The sequence below is a fragment of the Penicillium taxi genome (genome assembly GCF_028828555.1).
Source record: "Penicillium taxi strain IBT 34144 chromosome Unknown utg000001l_segment0_segment0, whole genome shotgun sequence".
NCBI classification, from domain to species: domain Eukaryota; kingdom Fungi; phylum Ascomycota; class Eurotiomycetes; order Eurotiales; family Aspergillaceae; genus Penicillium; species Penicillium taxi.
The window spans coordinates 2,509,348-2,527,324 of NW_026643203.1; the positions used below are offsets into that span (position 1 = coordinate 2,509,348).

The following is a 17,977-nucleotide window of genomic DNA, read 5'->3' on the forward strand; positions in this document are numbered from 1 at the left end:
TTCATAATTGGGAACGACGTTGAGATTCGTAATCTATTTGATTTATAACTACTGTCTTCAATAATGTTTACTAATTACCAGTTACTTCGCCTTGCAGTTCCTTCAATCGAGACCATCCCTCGGTATCCTCCCAGAAGGACTTGCCCTTGCCCAGGATACCTCTCACAGCACTCCTAGCCTTGAATCGCCAGTCACTGGCAACCAATTCCAGCTCCGCATCTCCCGCCACCTTTTGATCTTCGCGGTCCATAGGTCCAAATCGCGCGTATCCATCACGGACAAGGCGTTCTGTTGCACGCACAACCTCAAGCCAAGGCTTCTTGTCTCCCATCTGGAAAGCACCCTGCGCAGAAGCAGCGACAGTAGCACGCCACGCTTTCTCCTGCGCTTCTAGAGCACGGCTGGGTCGGCCACGGAATACTTCAACTCGAGACATGAGCAGCCACAGGGCTGAAGAGTGGGTAATAAGGGGAACAATGTTATTGTCCAGAAGGGATAGGATTTGACCGGGGATTGTTCCCGTGCGGACAATGGGACCTTCATCGGTGGGAATAAGAAGAGAGTCATATTCGAAGCCTGTAACGAGGAAGTCAATGAGCATACCCAAAATTGGGAGGTCAATGCATTTCTCGCCCTTTTTCTCGCCCTGAAGCTCGATTACGCGCTTTTGGGCAGTGACTACATCACGGAATGGTGTTTGTGGTGGTGGGATCGAAGCAGCTACAGTCAAAACGTTGTCCCAGATGCGGGCATCGGTGTGCTTTAATTGAGCTGCACGCTGGAGAGCAGTCAGAGCCTCACGCTTGCGCTTATATGGGTCTGCTTCGGCATCGGCGGTTGATGTCTCGTCAGTGCCCTCGGTGACCACATCTGATACTGGCTCTGGTGCTGATGTTTGAAGCATCGCGGCCGCCAAATTACTCCATGCCTCACCATCTGTATCGTCTAATTGGACACAGCGCGTGAAAGAATCAGTGGCATCCTCCCAGTGCTGGAGCTCGAGTTGAACACAGCCAAGGGCGAACCAGGCACCGTGATTCAGACGATTGATGTGCAAACTCTTTCGATAAGCCTCTTCGGCTTTTTCTAGCTCTGGTGGTGCGAGAGCCATGTAATGACGAGCCAAGTAGCGTTGAGCCCGCGCATATCGCTGGTTCGACACCTCCCAAGCACGCTCATACCTCTTCTCGTCCTTATCAATATCTCCCAAAATGCAGAGCAGGCGAGGCGCATCAGCTGGCAGAATTGACCGCTCAGGACCCTCAAACAGCTCACTCTCATCATCCTCATCTGAACCCGTAGGCTCATAAAGTTGGCGGCGAATAACAGTCTTGGCCTTGCCCTCGCGATCAGTTGCGGCGTAGCACAGTGCTGCTTCGGCCCACATGTGAAGTCTCTCATAAATTTCTAGTGCAGTGCGAAGCCCACCTAGCTCTACCCAGCGCTTGGCTAGCTCGGCTTCCAAACTCCACCTTGTGGAGAAGTTGAGAAGCCAAATATATTCCATACGGTCAGCAGCGGGGGCAGACTCGGATTTTTCAGGCCGAGGCAAAAAAGTAGTTGGCTCAGATGATGGCTCTTGTGCGGCCGAGTCATCGGTCGCCGTGTCTGCGATCACCTGGTCAACCAGAGCCTGCATCTGCAACACAGATCTCTCAACGGTGCGAGTACGGAAACCCTCCACCCGACTACGTACAAGTAGTGCTTCTGTGTAGATTTGCCAGTTCGAACTACCACCCTCCAGAACTCGGATTGCGTAGGGTGCTGTTTCCTCGCGGGTTAGGCCACTATCAGGAGCAGTATTGGTGATAGCAGATGCCAGAGCCAGCAAAATTGCCGAGTCCACTGGACTCAAAATAGGTTGGTCATTAGGGTTAACTGATTGCAAAGTTACAGATAATTTGTCCTGAACGGTCGTTGATTTCTTATCCGCAAAAGATATAGCCTCGAGTAGGGTGTCGTCATTCAGATCCAAGTTCTGGGGACCAGATGGATTAGATGGCTTAGTTGACGCAAGAGACTCATCGGCGCTCTTAGCTAGAACAACAAGCTGACTGAGATCGCGATCTTGGAACTTTGTTCGCTTTCCCAACTGTCCTGTAAGAGCAAACTCAAAGTTTCGGACCTGAGCTGCCTGGTCAAGATCTGCGCGTGCCTTGCCATCAAACCCGTGGTGGGTGTTGATAATAGCACGCTCTAGTAAGAAACGACCAGTTTCATCCGAGTTGAGCTCGGCCTTGGTCAAATCCCCGACATCTTTGTAAATCAAGTCTTGTAACGTGCTCGTAACCTCCGAAAGCATTTTCTGGTGCAGAAAGTTGACGCGCATGCGCGCCGTCTTTGCAGGTACCGATCCTTCAATCCCACTATCCACAATCAAGGCCTTCGCAATCGCAAACAGCTCCGAGTTGGGCGTAAGTTTATAAGCCGCTTCTCCATCAACAGACAGATCACGATTGATCTTGGCGCGAACAGCTCGAAGGGTATCGGTATTGCTTCGAATATCAAGAGGGAAAACAACATCTGCCGAGGAGAAATCCAGAGGAGGTCCAGTTACAGTCGACTGAAGAAAGCTGAAAAGGGCTGCCAGACCAATGTGCAGAATTTGCGATTGTGTTTGCTCGCCGGTCAGGTCATCGCGCGGGGTTTGGAGGGCTGCTCGCGCTTGGCCGGCAAGGAAGGTAGTATATGAGATCTCATTATCGGCCACTTTGCCAACGGCGTCCGCATCGGCAGCATCATGGCCCAGTAACTTCTTCGCAAGTGGAAGCTCGAGAATAGGGACTATGTTGTCTGAAGTCAAATGAACAGGGTCATATTGGTCCTTCAGGGGTACCTGAAAGACATTGTTTAGTGACGAAGGATAGGAATCGGTCATGTCGACTATTTCGTCGATTTTTTCGTTCCAATGAGTCCCAGTTCGTCTGAGTCTTTAGAAAGTGCGAGACCCCGCGATCTTGATGATTTTTCTGCTTATCGATAGCGTGATGATAATGGGTGAGTGCGTGATGATAAAGATATGCACCCAAAATTTACACTCTGTCGCCTATTACCACGCACTATATCCACCCCTATATGCTAACAACGCATTGCAAACCAACTACTCCGTATGGAAGGAACTTGAGATACAATGGAAAAGTAAAATTAACCAGTAAAAATAGTAAGTAATACAAAATAATGCCACCTGGGTATTTGTTTCGTGCAATTGAATGCATTAACGCCGTCCATTAAACCGTCGTAACGCTCAAAAGGGTAAAAGATGCTGTGAAAGGACTACCAATCTTGACCTCGATCGCGCATAAGGAGTTCGTAAGCCTCATCCTCGGGCACAGGGTTGTCATTCAACTCTTTAACACACCGGGCCAAGCCCTCTGCTGCGTTATCCACTTCCTCTGCACTCCACTTGGTGCATGCCATTACCACTCGGCGATAGGCCTCACCCAAAATTGCGTTCTTCGCTTTCAGACTCGCGATTTCAGCGGTTGTCTCGGCAGTAAGCTCCTGGTAGAGTCCGATCCGACGCTTGAGAACATCCGGGGGTGATAGTGTGGTTAAGAAGGCGATCTGCTGATCGGAGAATCCAGATGAAGGATCAAATGTACCACTAAATAATGCTTGAAATGCGGTCACGTCCACTCCCGAGGCCTTGTCGGCATCACCCATGACAACGACTTTCAGGGTGTCAATGTCTGCTCCTGACGTATTTTTAACGGTACCAAGAAGACGTTCGCGGGCCTGAAGCAGGCTCTTCAGGCGTTGGTCAAGTTCCACTCGCTCGGAGAATTTTTGCTTTAATTCGTCTAACTCCTTTTGTTCTGATTGACGTGCCTTGGCCGAATCACGAATCTTACCATGCCAGTGATCAAACTTCTCTTGTTTAGAATTCAAACTTGAGGTCAACTCACGATCCATTCCCGAGAGTGCCTCTTCAACCATCGAGCCCACTTGAGTCATTGCCGCTATTGGAAAAATTAGTAATCAGTAAGAGTGAGTTCGTATGTGGAGTGGATGATCTACCGTGGAGAATCTCCTTCTTAGATTTCACCAGCTGGTCGGTGAATGTATCGTCCCGACCTCCGGCTTGCTGTGATTGCGCAGTACCATCAGCCATGTCGACGCCAACTCCATAGTCCGCAGGCCGAAGGCCAGTGTGATTAGGGATGTGAGGATCAGCGCCAATTTCAAGGAGTTGCGGGACAAGAATTGACCGCGCACGTCCGGCGATATTTAGGGCGGTGTCGCCCTGGTCGTCGCGCACGTTGACAATTTCCGAGATGAATCTTCCCAACGAAAGGACCGGCGATCCGTTCTGAGCTTGATCTTCATTGGTGCTCGACGAACGCCCTCCATGACGAATTATAAACTCCAATAAGCATTCAAGATAATGCTTCGCAGAAACATGCCCTCCGCCACCAGTCGCCGCCATAACAGCAATATGGTGCAAAATGGTTCGTCCACTGTAGTCGACCATATCGATCGTGGGTGACAGAATCTGGAGTAAGCGGGGGAAACTTCTGTAGTCAAGATTATTACGAGTCCCCACTGCCTTGTGTAGAGCAGTCTCTCCGGCACTATTGACACGGTCGATGCAAGCCCCATGGGCTAACAGCATGTTGACTACCGGAATCCGTGCGAGCATTGCAGCCCAATGAAGAGGTGTGTTTCTGTATTCGTCAAGCGGAATCTCAAGATCCTCTCCACTCAATTGCTTAAAAGCCGGATGATTGGTAAAATCTTTTGTCGTTTTGTCAGCGAACAATGTAAAAAGCAGACGCATTTTTGAAAATCTGCCAGGTGTAGATGGGGGCGCCAGAGCCACAATTCCCCGTCTCTGACCATCGTCTAGCGGAGGTGGTGGCATATCTATATCTTGGTAAAATGAATCATTCGGCTCCGTAGGAGTAGGTTCATGCATAGACAAGTTGGAATGCTCCTGAGGTAGGCCAATTGGTTGGCCAAGGTTTGATGCCGAACGAACACGTTTGCGAGGTGGTTCAGTAATTTCCTCATGGTCATCAAGTGCGAGGTAGCGCTGTTGTTGGCTAGCAAACCCGTTATCAGACATGCTGTACATGCTCTGTTGGCTGCTAAAGGCTATTTGAGATTCTTGGCTACCTTGCTGCGATGGCTTGCGAGCGACACTGGGTCGTCGGCTGTTGGCGCTCGGCGATTCAAATCGGGCTTTACTGAGAGCAGTCACAGCAGTGGCGGCAGTCCGCGAGATGTTCTGGAAAAACGTTCCCTGCTGAGGTTGAGAAGAGCCACGACTCTCAACACCACTATAGAGTCGCTTGCGCTGTGCTGCCATTGCTTGTTCCTTAGTGGGTGTGTCCAAGTCTCCTTTGACAGTCCCAGAGGGGGTCATGTCATATTCCAACAGAGGTCGCATGATGTCTTCGACATTGTATTCTCTGCATAGATCAACACCTCTTTGGTAGCCAACCCAGGTACCTTGGTACTTTCCATAGCCGCCTTGAACCTTTTCGTGCTTGCCGGCAGTGATTTCCTTCTCAAGTGTCTTAGTTCGCCGAGCTTTTACAATACCGGCCACCTTCAGAATCTGAGTTGCATTTAACCATGAATCCGACCTTCGCTTCATAACCGCAATTCCTTTGACTTCCATCTCGTAAACAGGAACATTCGAGTAAACAGCCTAATTATGGGGGAAAAAGTCAGCAAACCTATTGATAAGGTTGTGGGACATCGGGCACTAACGCGATAGATCTGGGGTGGGTATTCCTCTTGTTGCGATGGATTAGTCTCATTCGTGTCGTCGTATCCACCAAAGCTACCTCGGGAAGATCCGTTCGAGATTCCGAAGGATGACATCTGTGAAGCTTTGGGGGGTGGACGAGTTGCACGAGGAGTGGATGATAAGGATTGAGATCCGTTAGGCATATTGTAATTCAATCCATTAGCCGGACCAGTGTTGCCCTGAGGATAGGACATGCTGGTCTGTTTCTTTTCTCTTTTTTTTATCGAATCAACAGAGATTAGATTTGACCGGGATAACGGGTGTCGGTAAGACGCGAGGCAAACAGGAACGCGCTACCACCCAATGAGGGGAAAGCGCAACAAGCTTAAGCTAAGACCATATGATATGGCCTAGAATTTAGTGGATGCAGAATAATGTGTCAACGGGATCAAGATCGCAGATCAGAGCACGACGCAAGGTAAAGTCGCGGGGTTGGGAGAAGTAGGTGGGTGCGCGACTTAGTCACGTGTAGGTATCGTGTTCGTGAACTACACATCACGTGATTGAATAAAGCCTTCAAGAAACGTGTTGGCAGATTACTTAGGGCTGGCTTAACTAAAGGCTCTAAGTGAACTTGAATGAGCTGAAACCGATGTAACTGGCTGTTCGTCAATCGAAAGTATAAGGATTGTAGATATAATTAGGTCGTTTCTAGTCTGTACAGTTACACTTAGATATATCTTTGAGATCTTTTATTGGTCAATTCTGGCTCGGATCCACCCAAGTTTTCGCGTTCGGCTTTGACGTTCGACTTAACACTCGACTCCAAATGGCCGCACCTCGAATATCTGCTCTCTTCCCCCCTGAAGCTGAACAATGGCGACATTTACTCCGCACTACCCTACGAGAATGTACATATCTCCCTGATCCGATCGCTCGCGCCTACATGCGTAGTCATGTTATGGAACGATATCGCCGTGCTCGTGATTCCAGACGCCCGAAATCCAAAATGGTCCGAACCGCCAAACAAGGGTTATCTTTCTTGCGGAGAGCAAATGAGGGCTATCCACGAATGCTTGACAAAGTGATGTTCATGTCTTATGGTCGTACTGGTAAACGGCGACATGAGTTATTAGATCGAATGATGAAAATCGGCGAAGGCTCTACTCCAATCCCAGAGAACGCCGATGCTGTCCGAAGATTGATTATCGATTCTAGGGGTGGGTGGGCGGCTCCACAGTGGGAAGCTCCAGAGATAGTCATTGCTCTCGTGAAATCTCAAAAGAACAATGGCGTGGTCACATCATCACGTATTCGGCCGCATCTGAAAGCTATCACACCAACTATACCAGCCACAAATAGCTGGGGCCGACCATTAAACGAGGCTCGTATAGCCAATATTCGTAAGAAATGGTACTATGAAACCCTGACATCCCTCCTACCGCCACTACCGGAAGAGGAACTGGACACACTGGAAAAGTTGGTTTCAGGGACGGTACCGTGGAAGCCTGTCAAGCGTCGAGGTCAAATATCATCCTCCACGCAGATTCGCGATCCCGGAATTCTGGACTTCTTGGTAGATGGGCCACAGAAGGGTCCTACATTTCGAGAATATGTTAACGGTCGACCACATGAGATTACGCCCCGATTCATGCATCGGCTATGGATGCGAATTTCTGGATTTGTGCCCCGAATGCAATGGATTCCCATTTCCAAGAAATGGCGATTTACTTGGGATTCTCCCAAGGCTGTCCCACAATTAACCTTCAATGTTGACGAGGGAGCTGACCTAGATTACATCTTCGGAGGACAACAGCCCCAGCCGAAAGGAAACCGCAATCGAACTCAAGCAAGACTATAAGTTGTCAACATAATCATAACATCATCCCAACATTCCCAAGGTTCTTTGGTCTACTCCTTACCTATACTCAATTTCATACCCTGTAAATATTGAGCACACCATAGAATTGACTTCGCAGATGTAATTAGAAGACTATCTTTGTATGTCACGTGATTCCAACCCATCTCCTGTGGAGTATTCCGGTGGAGTCTACAATTTAAGCATACACCGTGAAAGGCATTTGATTCAGAGGTAGGGTATAAGAATAGTAGTATCGCTATCACAAGACAATAGACTGAAGTCATCAGCTTCGTAATCTCAAGTCAGCCATAATCGCACACCAAGCCAATATTGATGAGGAGCGTCTTTCGCCCACATTAAACTCAGTCAGAATCGCTGGAGCTAGAGCTAGAAGATGAACTTGAGCTTCGGCGCCGATGGTGCTTATCCTTTTTGTGCTTTTTCTCCTTTTTCTTCTCCTTCCTAAAAGATGAAAGATTCGCGGATCAGTTCCAGTTTCTGAGTAATAAAAGGATCAAAGGACCAGTCTTACAGCTTGTGGGTTGCCATATTCATACCAACCGCACCTAGAACTGCACCTCCTGCAGTTCCCAACATTCCGCCGCCCATTTTTTTGCCCATGAAGCTTCCAGCTGCGCCACCAATAAGTGTTGAGCCTAGACCCTTTTCACCCTCAGGCACTCCAGGACCTGGCGCACCCTGAGCATATCCATGTTGCTGCGGGTATCCCTGCTGGTGTTGGGGGGCTCCGTAGTATGAAGAGCTCTCACCACCCGGAGCGTGTTGGTGACCCGCATGTTGTTGTGGCGGGTATTGCTGCTGTTGGTACTGCTGTGGAGGGTATGGGGAGTGGCCACGGTCCTGCTGCTGTGGAGGGTAAGGTGAGTGACCTCTGTCCTGAGGAGGCATATGCTGGGGCTGTCCATATCCCGAGCTGCCCGGGTATTGACCATGGGGTGGCTCGTTGTGGTAAGGCTGGTGACCCTGTTGGCCATAAGGATCCGGTGCATACTGCGGCGGGGGCTGTCCATAAGAATGCTGCTGTTGGTGCTGGAATAAAGATGTTAGATTTTGTTGGTTATGGCAAGCAGCGGATGGACTCGTTGCGTAATCTCGCTGTGCATACTGCGAAACCTAAGTCACACTTACCTCTGGCGGATAATATCCTTGAGGTGGTGGCGGGCCACCGTAGCCTTGCTGAGGAGGATAGCCCTGACCTTGGTGAGGTGGGTAACCGTGGCCTTGTTGACCATGCTGACCGTAGTAGTCACCATGATTAGGAGCACCACCGTACGACATTGTGTGGATGAATATGGAGAATCAAAGGGGTTTCAGAGAAGAGTTGAAAATAAGGATGAAATTTGAAGGCATGTAAGCAGGAATAAATATTCCGGCGCGATGCGGGGGAAGCACCGCCTCAGACCCGGCATGTCCGCACAGCCTCTTGAGCCACGCAATTTTCTAGTACTTAGCAACGTGAAACTTTGCTTATTGCAGCTTCGCCTCTTTGGTGTTTGGATTTAGTTACCTTAGAAAAGTAGCTATATATGTATTTTAATTTGTTCTAGAGGTTCAGGTTCACATTTGACTAGATGGCGCGGGGTCCTGCATGTTAGGGCTGAACAGATAAAAATAGATCCACAGCCTACCAAGTACGGCGTACGGGTAATCATCATCCTTTGAACTCTTCGCTATTCCTGATAACAGATTAATATACCTCTGGTAATACATCAAGCCAGTCTACCCAATGATAAAACCTTGAAATCTCCTAGATAAATAGTTGCTTAGGTACTATGCATTATATACAAGCAGATGTCGATGAGCAATACTCTAAAATGATCCAATCACGACAACGCCTAATTACCTTGAAACAAGATTGTCTCCTTCGAGATGGAAATGCGTGCATAATCACCCAGTATATGATGACGTTGGAATTGCGGATGATACGAACATAGACGCTTTCTGCTTCACTCAATGCGCTCACATCCTCCCGTTCTCGTTATCAACATGGAATTCTGATACACATGATAGGGATCGATCCGCAGTTTGGGTCACCCTTCGGCGCTGTTTTCCAGTACTCGACTCATTGGCAGTTCGATTTGGACATTCAGATATAAACGACCATCGCAATAACCTTACGATGGAATTCATGCTTCATCATATTTTTGGCGCGTTTGGCTTTTCTTTGGTGCTCATTGATGACTGTGTTGACGGGTACTCCATAAAGCGTTGGCTGAAACAGAAAAAAACTCGATTATTATCTTTCTCCAGACATCCAAACGGTAAAATTCGGTAATAACGGAACCCGATTCGACTTGCCATCTCCCGATCTTCTCCAAATACACCATATCGTCGCAGAGATACTGCATGCATCCGGTCGAGCAGAATTTATCACAAGATTCTCAAAGATATGGATGACGAGTGTGTTTTTTCAGAGGATGGGTCCTCCAATTTGTCAGAAATGCTTTAGGCCTCGGATCTTACATACTTGGATGAGGGCGATTACAACTCCACTATTATCTCGTCCTAATGTTTTCTTTTTAAACTTTTAGCCGAACTCTAATTATTCAAGAAGTTGCTCTGTGCTAACTACATGGTACGTATCATTTATTTTTGGTTTTAATTCTTGGTTACATATTAATATTCTCGATTAACTAACTAGATGGTCGTTAATAACCTTGGCTAGAGAGATATTAACTAACTATTTATTGCTTTTTACCACTCATTTGCAGATCGATCAGTATAGACGAACCCTCCAATCATGAAAAGTTCCCCAGACTTCAGAATGTGATCCTTCAATTTCAATTAGGTGATTGTCCGAAATCTTGGATAAAGCGAACTACGAGGAGCTGTATATCGAGACGCAGCTGAAGAGGAGCATCGCACAAGATATCCTTAGAACGCTGTTGACCTTGACAGTTTCGGAATTGATGCACTAAAGATCCGTCTTCGGGTGATTGTGACCGCAGATACGCGCTAGGCCCCTTACACGAGAGCCTTAATCCTTCTAACGGCAGTATGTAGGTCAGATCTGAAGTCAGCAAGAATCTTGAGGCCCTACGATCTTACCCGCCATGAGGATACGATCCACAATGCACGCAAGCAAAAGGTGCGGTGTCATCTGTGTACCGAGGAGAAGACATTCAGTCGCAATGACGCATTGACCAGACACATGCGTGTTGTGCACCCCGAAGTGGACTGGCCTGGCAAGATCACCAATTTGGCCTTTAGTCTCTTAGATTGCAACGGAATATAATAGAGCAGCAAATGCAATACATGCTTGGTATTATCTCCTCATTTCAAACCCTTACAATAGAAGCCATAGATATAAACTATAGCTCGAATCATGCTTTCGAGAATAGTGATACCCTGCGATTAGCTACAAGGATTGTTACAAGAAACAAGAAATTCTTAGAGGACCTATCCTGGTGGGGCCATTTGTTTGACTTCAACAGCGTGTTAGCCCCAGCGCTCAACGCCAGTGATACTGTCGTTGAACGTCAAAATTCAGGGAAACAACTCCTGCCTTTAAGAAAAGTAAAGAGTATTCCTGAAATCCAGGAGATTCTGTCAGAATTCCTAGATGTGTCCCCTCCTCTAGGTCATGATATTTGTTCGTGCATAGACGACTAGCGCCAATCGAGAGGCTTTGAGATTGGAACGTTCAATCACGCGTTTCTGTCGAGCCTCGTGAAGAAGCAGTCATTGAAATAGACATCCTTAGCAAATGGATATATCGGTGATAGCATCGCTATTTTTCATAGCTATATTACTGACGGACTAAGACAGGTCTGTACTGATAGAAAGGTGTATAAAAATTGCTTGCGTTTTTGATGGACAAGCTGCTCGAGTGATATGGTTTAGTTCCAGATGAACGCTGCTGCAGGTAGGAAGGACTTTGCTGTTCTTCAGGCGCCGGAAGAGATATCTTAAGGGCCTCACCCACAAGAATGATGGCCTACAATTGCCAAAAAAATCCAATGTGACAGGGCTATGGTTTACCTTCGCGTTCAATCGGAGATGGTCGATTTTCATAAGCTGTGCCCGTACCAATTCTTCGACTTTTAACACTATTGGCTTAAATATCTCTTCGATCTCAACACTGGGTAGCGATTAGAAAGGTCAAGCAGAACGATCAGTATGATAGACTGTGCTAAACTAACCCTTCGAGATGAACAAATCCACCATCTATATTCTTGTCAGGCTGATCTGCTACTCCTAGAAGCGGAATGAAATGATCCACATCTAAAAAAATCACAGCCAAATTCTTCACCAAAGGTAGACTTAACTATGTCCCTCCAAAAGCAAGGCGCAGCTTCTTTGGACTTTATTAAAAGAGACTGATAACTCTCCAAGCCTACTTTCTTTATCAGAAGGCGTTCGTATCTCTCATCAAGTAGAAGGGATCCGCCAACGGCCCCTAGCCCAGAGCAAGAGGAGATCGTTCTTATCAAATTTTAATACCCGAGGATTCCACTCTTATGCCTCCGGTATCTTTCAATTGTTCACGTCCTAAGAAGCCCTGCTTAAATTCATCATAAACTTACAATCCTTGACTTTTGAACCGGCTCCATTTAAGAGATCCGTTAAAAAGTTCATTGAAAAATCCGTTGAAAATATTTATAGAAACACTCACCTTTTTCACTCGATATCAGAGGGAACTTACTTTAGAGTGAAGAGATCATTTCTCACCCCTATAGTGCTTAGATAAATTTTTGATATACAGAGAATGGTGAACACAGTTTTTGACTGCGGGAGCGTTTAAATATATCATATGCTATACGTGCCCATATTTCCCATTTGGCGGGCATCAGCCCGTTACAGTCTATGTACTATCACTTTGCGACCGCACCCCATTAAAATATTTTACAAAGTTAGGGGTACCCACCACAACTTTTCCTGATGTCCGATGAACTTGAAATTAAAATCATTTTAAGAACTCATAACAATTTCAAAACTTTCTGCCTCGTATGAGCCCTAGAAGTAAATTGGGATGGACTTCATCCCAGCAACCCCCATAGATTAGGGATTGCTACCTAGGCACCAGAAACCCAGGTAGCGATACCCTATATACATGTGTATTCAGAGTAATATGTCTGAATGAAGTGAGATCGAACCAGGAGTACCTATTGAGTGTCATACTATTTATCGATTCCACACTTCAACTCCACATTCTATACTAGTATTACTCCACCAGGCTGTGTATCAGCCATTTAATTCGTCAGCCTTTATTAACGCCTTCACCTTCTATGCACTACAACGTGCCTTAAAAGAAGAACCGGAACATCCGACCAATGAACAAGTTATTCTGAATTAACTATTCGGGAAACGCGTACATGATTGGTCGGTTCATCACTATAATCCTAATTCTTATTGGTTGCATATATATGCGGGACTTGACACTATACTAAATATGGTAATGTGCATGATCCAGAAATTGAACTAGTGTGTAGATATCTAGTAAAGATCAAAACAAGTCCAGCACTGACCTCCAATGCTGCAAGTGTCAGCTCACCGTGCCAACTAATGCATGGCAATGATGGCATGCAGGACCAAGCAACCCAAGCAACCCATCTAAATGTCGGGCACTAATGCATGGCGTGCAGGACCAAGCAACCCATCAGTAACTAAATGTCGGACAAGATCTCCTTCTACTTTCCTTCTATATAAATCAGTAGTTGAAATCTGGGAAAAAATACTTAAATTCACTTTTCATTCTTCAATTCCACCTGCTGATAATATCTCCCAATCTAAGTTTTCAAACGACCTGTGCAAACCACCAATAACTATGTCTTGGGATTGTAATTTCAACCAAACAGAAAGACATAGTAAACTTGACGCCGACAACTCTTTGATCCCCTATCCAACAGACCATCATGAATCTACTGTCTTTGCCCTACCAGAAACCCTAATTCCTAACAACCCAACCTTTATCCCCACGCTTACCTCACCGGTTTACGGATTCCATGATTACTCAATGAATCAACCCAGAATGCTAGATGATACTATATTCTCATCTCACCTGGCTCAAATGCCGAGCTCTGATATTTCTGCTCTACAAGTTTCGAGCTCAAAAGAGGCGAGGGCTCAAAGCGTGACTCCGACAAATGTTATTCCCTCACAAGAGCAGATGGTGACCTATGATCAAGCTACTTGTGGGTAAGTCTTTTAGATAATCCACATCAATATATATTTTATAGAAAAGCTCACCACTAATATTAAAAAGTCTCATCAGGTGTCAATGGGCAAACTGCAGATATTCAGGTACCTTTTCCAATGACGGATCTCTATGGCGGCATATAAAAACCACCCATCTGTATCCTCGTTCCCTCAGGTGCTCTCAGTGTGGGCGCACCTTCAGTCGCAATGAAAACCTTCGGAGTCATAGACAGACAGTGCATCTTGAGTGGAATGGTTCAGTAGCAAGGAGTTGGAATTGAGTGGAATAGTTTAGTAGCAATGAGTTAAGGTTTGATGTTAAGCTAAACACTAGTGAGTGAAATATTATGATGTTAAAATAAACTAGCAATAAAATATTAAATATGATAAATTGGTCTTCGGGAGGGTGAATCTCAGTGGACCTCGGAGGGGGAACACATATCTCTTAGCATATCGAATTCTTGAAATATCTCTATAACCAAGCCTTTTAGCGACCTACTGTAACGGAGATTTTGTAATTACTTCCGGCGCTACATTCTGATACCATTTTCGAGCGTGTCAGCATGACAGTGCCAGCGTCCGCATTATAACGGGTCGATACCCGATAATATACGCAGTCTGGAAAGACTGCGCTCCTGATTCCTGTGCGGAGCCGGACGAGCCATAAGAGCATCCGGTCCCCAGGACCCCCTTTCTTTCCTTAGTTAATCCTTCTTGTTTATTTACCAATCGGATCTTTATAGTATACAAATTCCTGCATTCATCCCGTAACAGCAGGGATCGAGGACTCCGGATGAAAAGGTTAGGTTAATCCTAATATTACGGGATGAATGCAGGAATTTGTACTCTAGTTAACTAGTTATAAAGATCCGATTAGTATTTAAACAAGAAGGATTAACTAAGGAACAGTCCTACTCAATGAGCAAAAGTAGCGAGGAAGTGAGCACTAATACGGAAGAAGAACGCCAAGGACTGGCGTAGGAAATCCTGTACATGAAGGCTTGAAACTTGCGATGTTCCAAGGTTCCAAGCCTGGAGGCTATGATATGATACTTCACATAAAAAGGGTCTCGGGAATCTTGGGATATCTTATAGGTGCTCGAACATTGAAAGGGGTATTCTACGAGTCATCAGAGTCGAGACTTACTGTCATCGTTTGTTTTTCTGAGTTATACATGCCCATCTTTCCCATTTGGCGGGCATCTGTTATAGTCTATGTACTATCACTTTACGACCGCACCCCATTAAACCTTTTTACAAAATTAGGGGTACCCACCACAACTTTTCCTAATGTCTAATGAGCTTGAAATTAAAATCATTCTAAGAACTCATAAAATTTTCAAATCTCTGAAATTTTCAGCCTCGTACGAGCTCTAGAAGTAAATAGGATGCACTCATGAAATGAATTGGGGGAATTGCTACCTAGGTACCAGAAACTAGAGCTCGGCACGAATATGCGAATATTCGCGAATATTTGCGAATAAAATATTCTATTCCTGATTAGGCTTGATTATAAGTGCCAAATAGGTGTCAGCTGCCTATTCCCATAATCTCTCAGATATATGTTTCTACTCATGCATATTCAATTTAATCAATTATTTCAAGATGACTAGGTTTCACAACCAACAAAGTTCAATTTCTAGCATCAAAGTAGTTTCTCACTATCCTTAAATACATAAGACTTAGACTGATCATCAGACTCATGATAATTGACTTGAAAGACATTGCGAAGTAGCACATTCTTTCGCGTAGTCTCGCCTGTCATAGAGTGTCGACGAACACCAAGTAGGTCCCTGACACTACTAAATAGTCTCTCTACTGATACTTCTGCTGCTGGAATAGCTAGATAGTCTCTTGCAGCTGCTGCCATCCTTGGATATTCACCTTTGTGGGCATTTCACCATAAAAATAGAAGAAGGCTGAGGGACAGTACAAGTATAACTAGGCGGTGGCAGAAAACTGCGAATATTCGCGAATAATCGCATCATGTGAAGGGCTAAAGCTAATCTTAGATTCAGAACTAGCTAGGCACATGTGTACAAAATCCTTAAAGAAACGTAAACAATTCGGGGTGGAATCGTGAGGTATGCGGTTTGTCAAATGGGTGGTGGTTTAGGCTCGATTGGGCCTAGTTAGCCTGATTTGGCCTGGTTTGTAGGGTTTACATTACCCACTTTGTATCACTATTTTAGGCGAACTTCATCCCTAGTTTAGTAATTCAGTTTCATTCATTTGTGGCATTTGAATGATTGGCCAGTCTGAACCAGTCGACTTGACACGGTTGGTGGGTCACGTGGTACAACCACGTGATAGTTCACCAGGATTCAACCTGTTACACATCAACTGCGAGTGCGAATACGAATAATAGCTAGAACTGCGAATACGAATAACCTGAAATAAATGCGAATATTATTCGTGCCGAGCTCTATCAGAAACCCAGGTAGCCATACCCTATGTACATGTGTATTCAGAGTAGAAATATCCACTAGGGCTCTATTAATGTGTATTTATTTACTACTGTGTAGGTAGGTGATGATGGTAGTACTGGACTATAGTGGAGTCCAGAGACATTAGATCTTGGGAACGACACGATTGATCAGAAATAATTTCCCAGGTTTTATGCCAAGAATTTAGATTTGCTATGTACTATATACATATGTAGGGGAAAAACATTGTGATGAACTTTGGATGACATCACAGGCTTCCTATCTACATTGATAGTATAGTAGGAACAAATATACGGAAGGTCCTTGGTCATTGCAGAGGTCTAGATTTAGTGCTTGATTCGATCCAAGCCGTGTGTTTTACCACCGACAGGCTGGTTTCAGTCAGATTTGGTTTATGGGTTGTACTTACTATAGTACTATCTTGTTTGGGTCTAGTCTCCTTTTCATCATACAATGTAATTCGTCCTGGACCTTCATACAAATGGACATTTTACCATATTTAGCCTAGTGTTGGCAATTCATAACTTTAAGGATTCCCCTGGACAACGCATAAGTATTGTATTCTCCTTTTCATCATACAATCTAATTCGTCCACGGACCTTGATAATTGCTCTATTGGATCTCCTTCTATTTTCCTTCTATAGAAATTAGCAGTTGAAATCTGGGAAAAAATACTTAAATTTCCTTTTTATTCTTCAATTCCACCTGCTGATAATATTTCCTCCAAATCTAAATTTTTTAAACGACCTGTGCAAACCCTCAATATGTCTTGGGATTGTAATTTCAACAAAACAGAAAGACATAGTGAACTTGACGCCGACAACTCTTTGATTCCCTATCCAACAGACCATCATGAACCTACTATCACTTTGCGACCGCACCACATTAAAACATTTTATAAAATTAGGGGTTTACCCACTACAACTTTTCCTGATGTCCGATGAGCTTGAAATTAAAAATATTTTTAAGAACTCATAATAATTTCAAACCTCTGAAATCTTCAGCCTCGTACGAGCCCTAGAGGTAAATGGGATGCACTCATGAAATGAATTGGGAAAGACCTCATCCCAGCAACCCCCATGGATTAAGAATTGCTACCTAGGTACCAGAAACCCAGGTAGCGATACCCTATGTATATATGTATTCAGAGTAGAAATATCCACTAGGGTTCTATTAACGTGTATTTATTTACTACTATGTAGGACCTTGGTCGATATCGGAACGACATGATTAATCAGAAATACTTTCCCTGGTTATGACAAAAACTTAAATTTGCTATGTATATACTCCCGACAGGTTGATTCAGGTGGAGATATTCCAGGTTTGTTAAGTGAGGGTGGAAAGTGTTTTGAGTTAGGCTACAATAGTTATTGTGGATTTTTAAGTGAGGGTGGAAAGTGAGTTCATAAGAAAAGCCATATATGGCGACCTATCGGACGGCAGCACTTTGACGAAAGTGGATCAGTCTTCTATGAGTACATCAGCAAAGCCACATATGGCAACCTATCGGACGGCAGCACTTTGCCGGATGAGGCTCTAACAATCACGTTAATGTCCAAAGTGGTTTAGTAATTGGGCCTTGGTCTACCAGATGGTCGTGGTTGTTAGGGAATCAACAAACCGTAAATCAGGATATATAGAATACATATATTACCAAATATTACCGCCTTTAACCCCAGTACCCACAGTTAATCAGCGTGTATTGTTACCCACTCGTACCAGGTACTGTGTACTTCCTAACTTGATCCACACTTACTATTACAATGCAGCCCAACTCTCAAAACCATAGAAAACTGATCCGCCCCCACGTGCCAA

General features: G+C 45.2%; 5 protein-coding genes across 5 annotated transcripts; 2 read left to right on the plus strand and 3 right to left on the minus strand.

The window, feature by feature from the left end:
- Positions 1 to 70: 70 nt before the first annotated feature.
- Positions 71 to 2,878, minus strand: N7495_000905 (Glycoside hydrolase superfamily; the record flags this gene model as incomplete). Its single annotated transcript, XM_057203575.1, has 1 exon — positions 71 to 2,878. The coding sequence occupies one exon, from the start codon at positions 2,876 to 2,878 to the stop codon at positions 71 to 73; it is 2,808 nt and encodes a 935-aa protein (XP_057067648.1).
- A 395-nt stretch (positions 2,879 to 3,273) lies between these two features.
- On the minus strand, positions 3,274 to 5,967 carry N7495_000906 (putative APSES transcription factor (MbpA); the record flags this gene model as incomplete). The annotated part of the gene is made up of 3 exons (XM_057203576.1): positions 3,274 to 3,959; positions 4,018 to 5,653; positions 5,716 to 5,967. Coding segments are annotated over 3 exons (2,574 nt in total), but the record flags the coding sequence as incomplete, so codon positions are not given.
- Positions 5,968 to 6,524: 557 nt separating this feature from the next.
- N7495_000907 (uncharacterized protein) lies at positions 6,525 to 7,556 on the plus strand (the record flags this gene model as incomplete). The annotated part of the gene is made up of 1 exon (XM_057203577.1): positions 6,525 to 7,556. One exon carries the CDS (start codon positions 6,525 to 6,527, stop codon positions 7,554 to 7,556), a length of 1,032 nt encoding a protein of 343 aa, XP_057067650.1.
- Positions 7,557 to 8,084: 528 nt separating this feature from the next.
- Positions 8,085 to 8,855, minus strand: N7495_000908 (putative glutamine-serine rich protein MS8; the record flags this gene model as incomplete). The annotated part of the gene is made up of 2 exons (XM_057203578.1): positions 8,085 to 8,606; positions 8,706 to 8,855. The coding sequence occupies 2 exons, from the start codon at positions 8,853 to 8,855 to the stop codon at positions 8,085 to 8,087; spliced, it is 672 nt and encodes a 223-aa protein (XP_057067651.1).
- A 4,489-nt stretch (positions 8,856 to 13,344) lies between these two features.
- Positions 13,345 to 13,772, plus strand: N7495_000909 (uncharacterized protein; the record flags this gene model as incomplete). The annotated part of the gene is made up of 2 exons (XM_057203579.1): positions 13,345 to 13,715; positions 13,757 to 13,772. The coding sequence occupies 2 exons, from the start codon at positions 13,345 to 13,347 to the stop codon at positions 13,770 to 13,772; spliced, it is 387 nt and encodes a 128-aa protein (XP_057067652.1).
- Between the last annotated feature and the right edge of the window lie 4,205 nt (positions 13,773 to 17,977).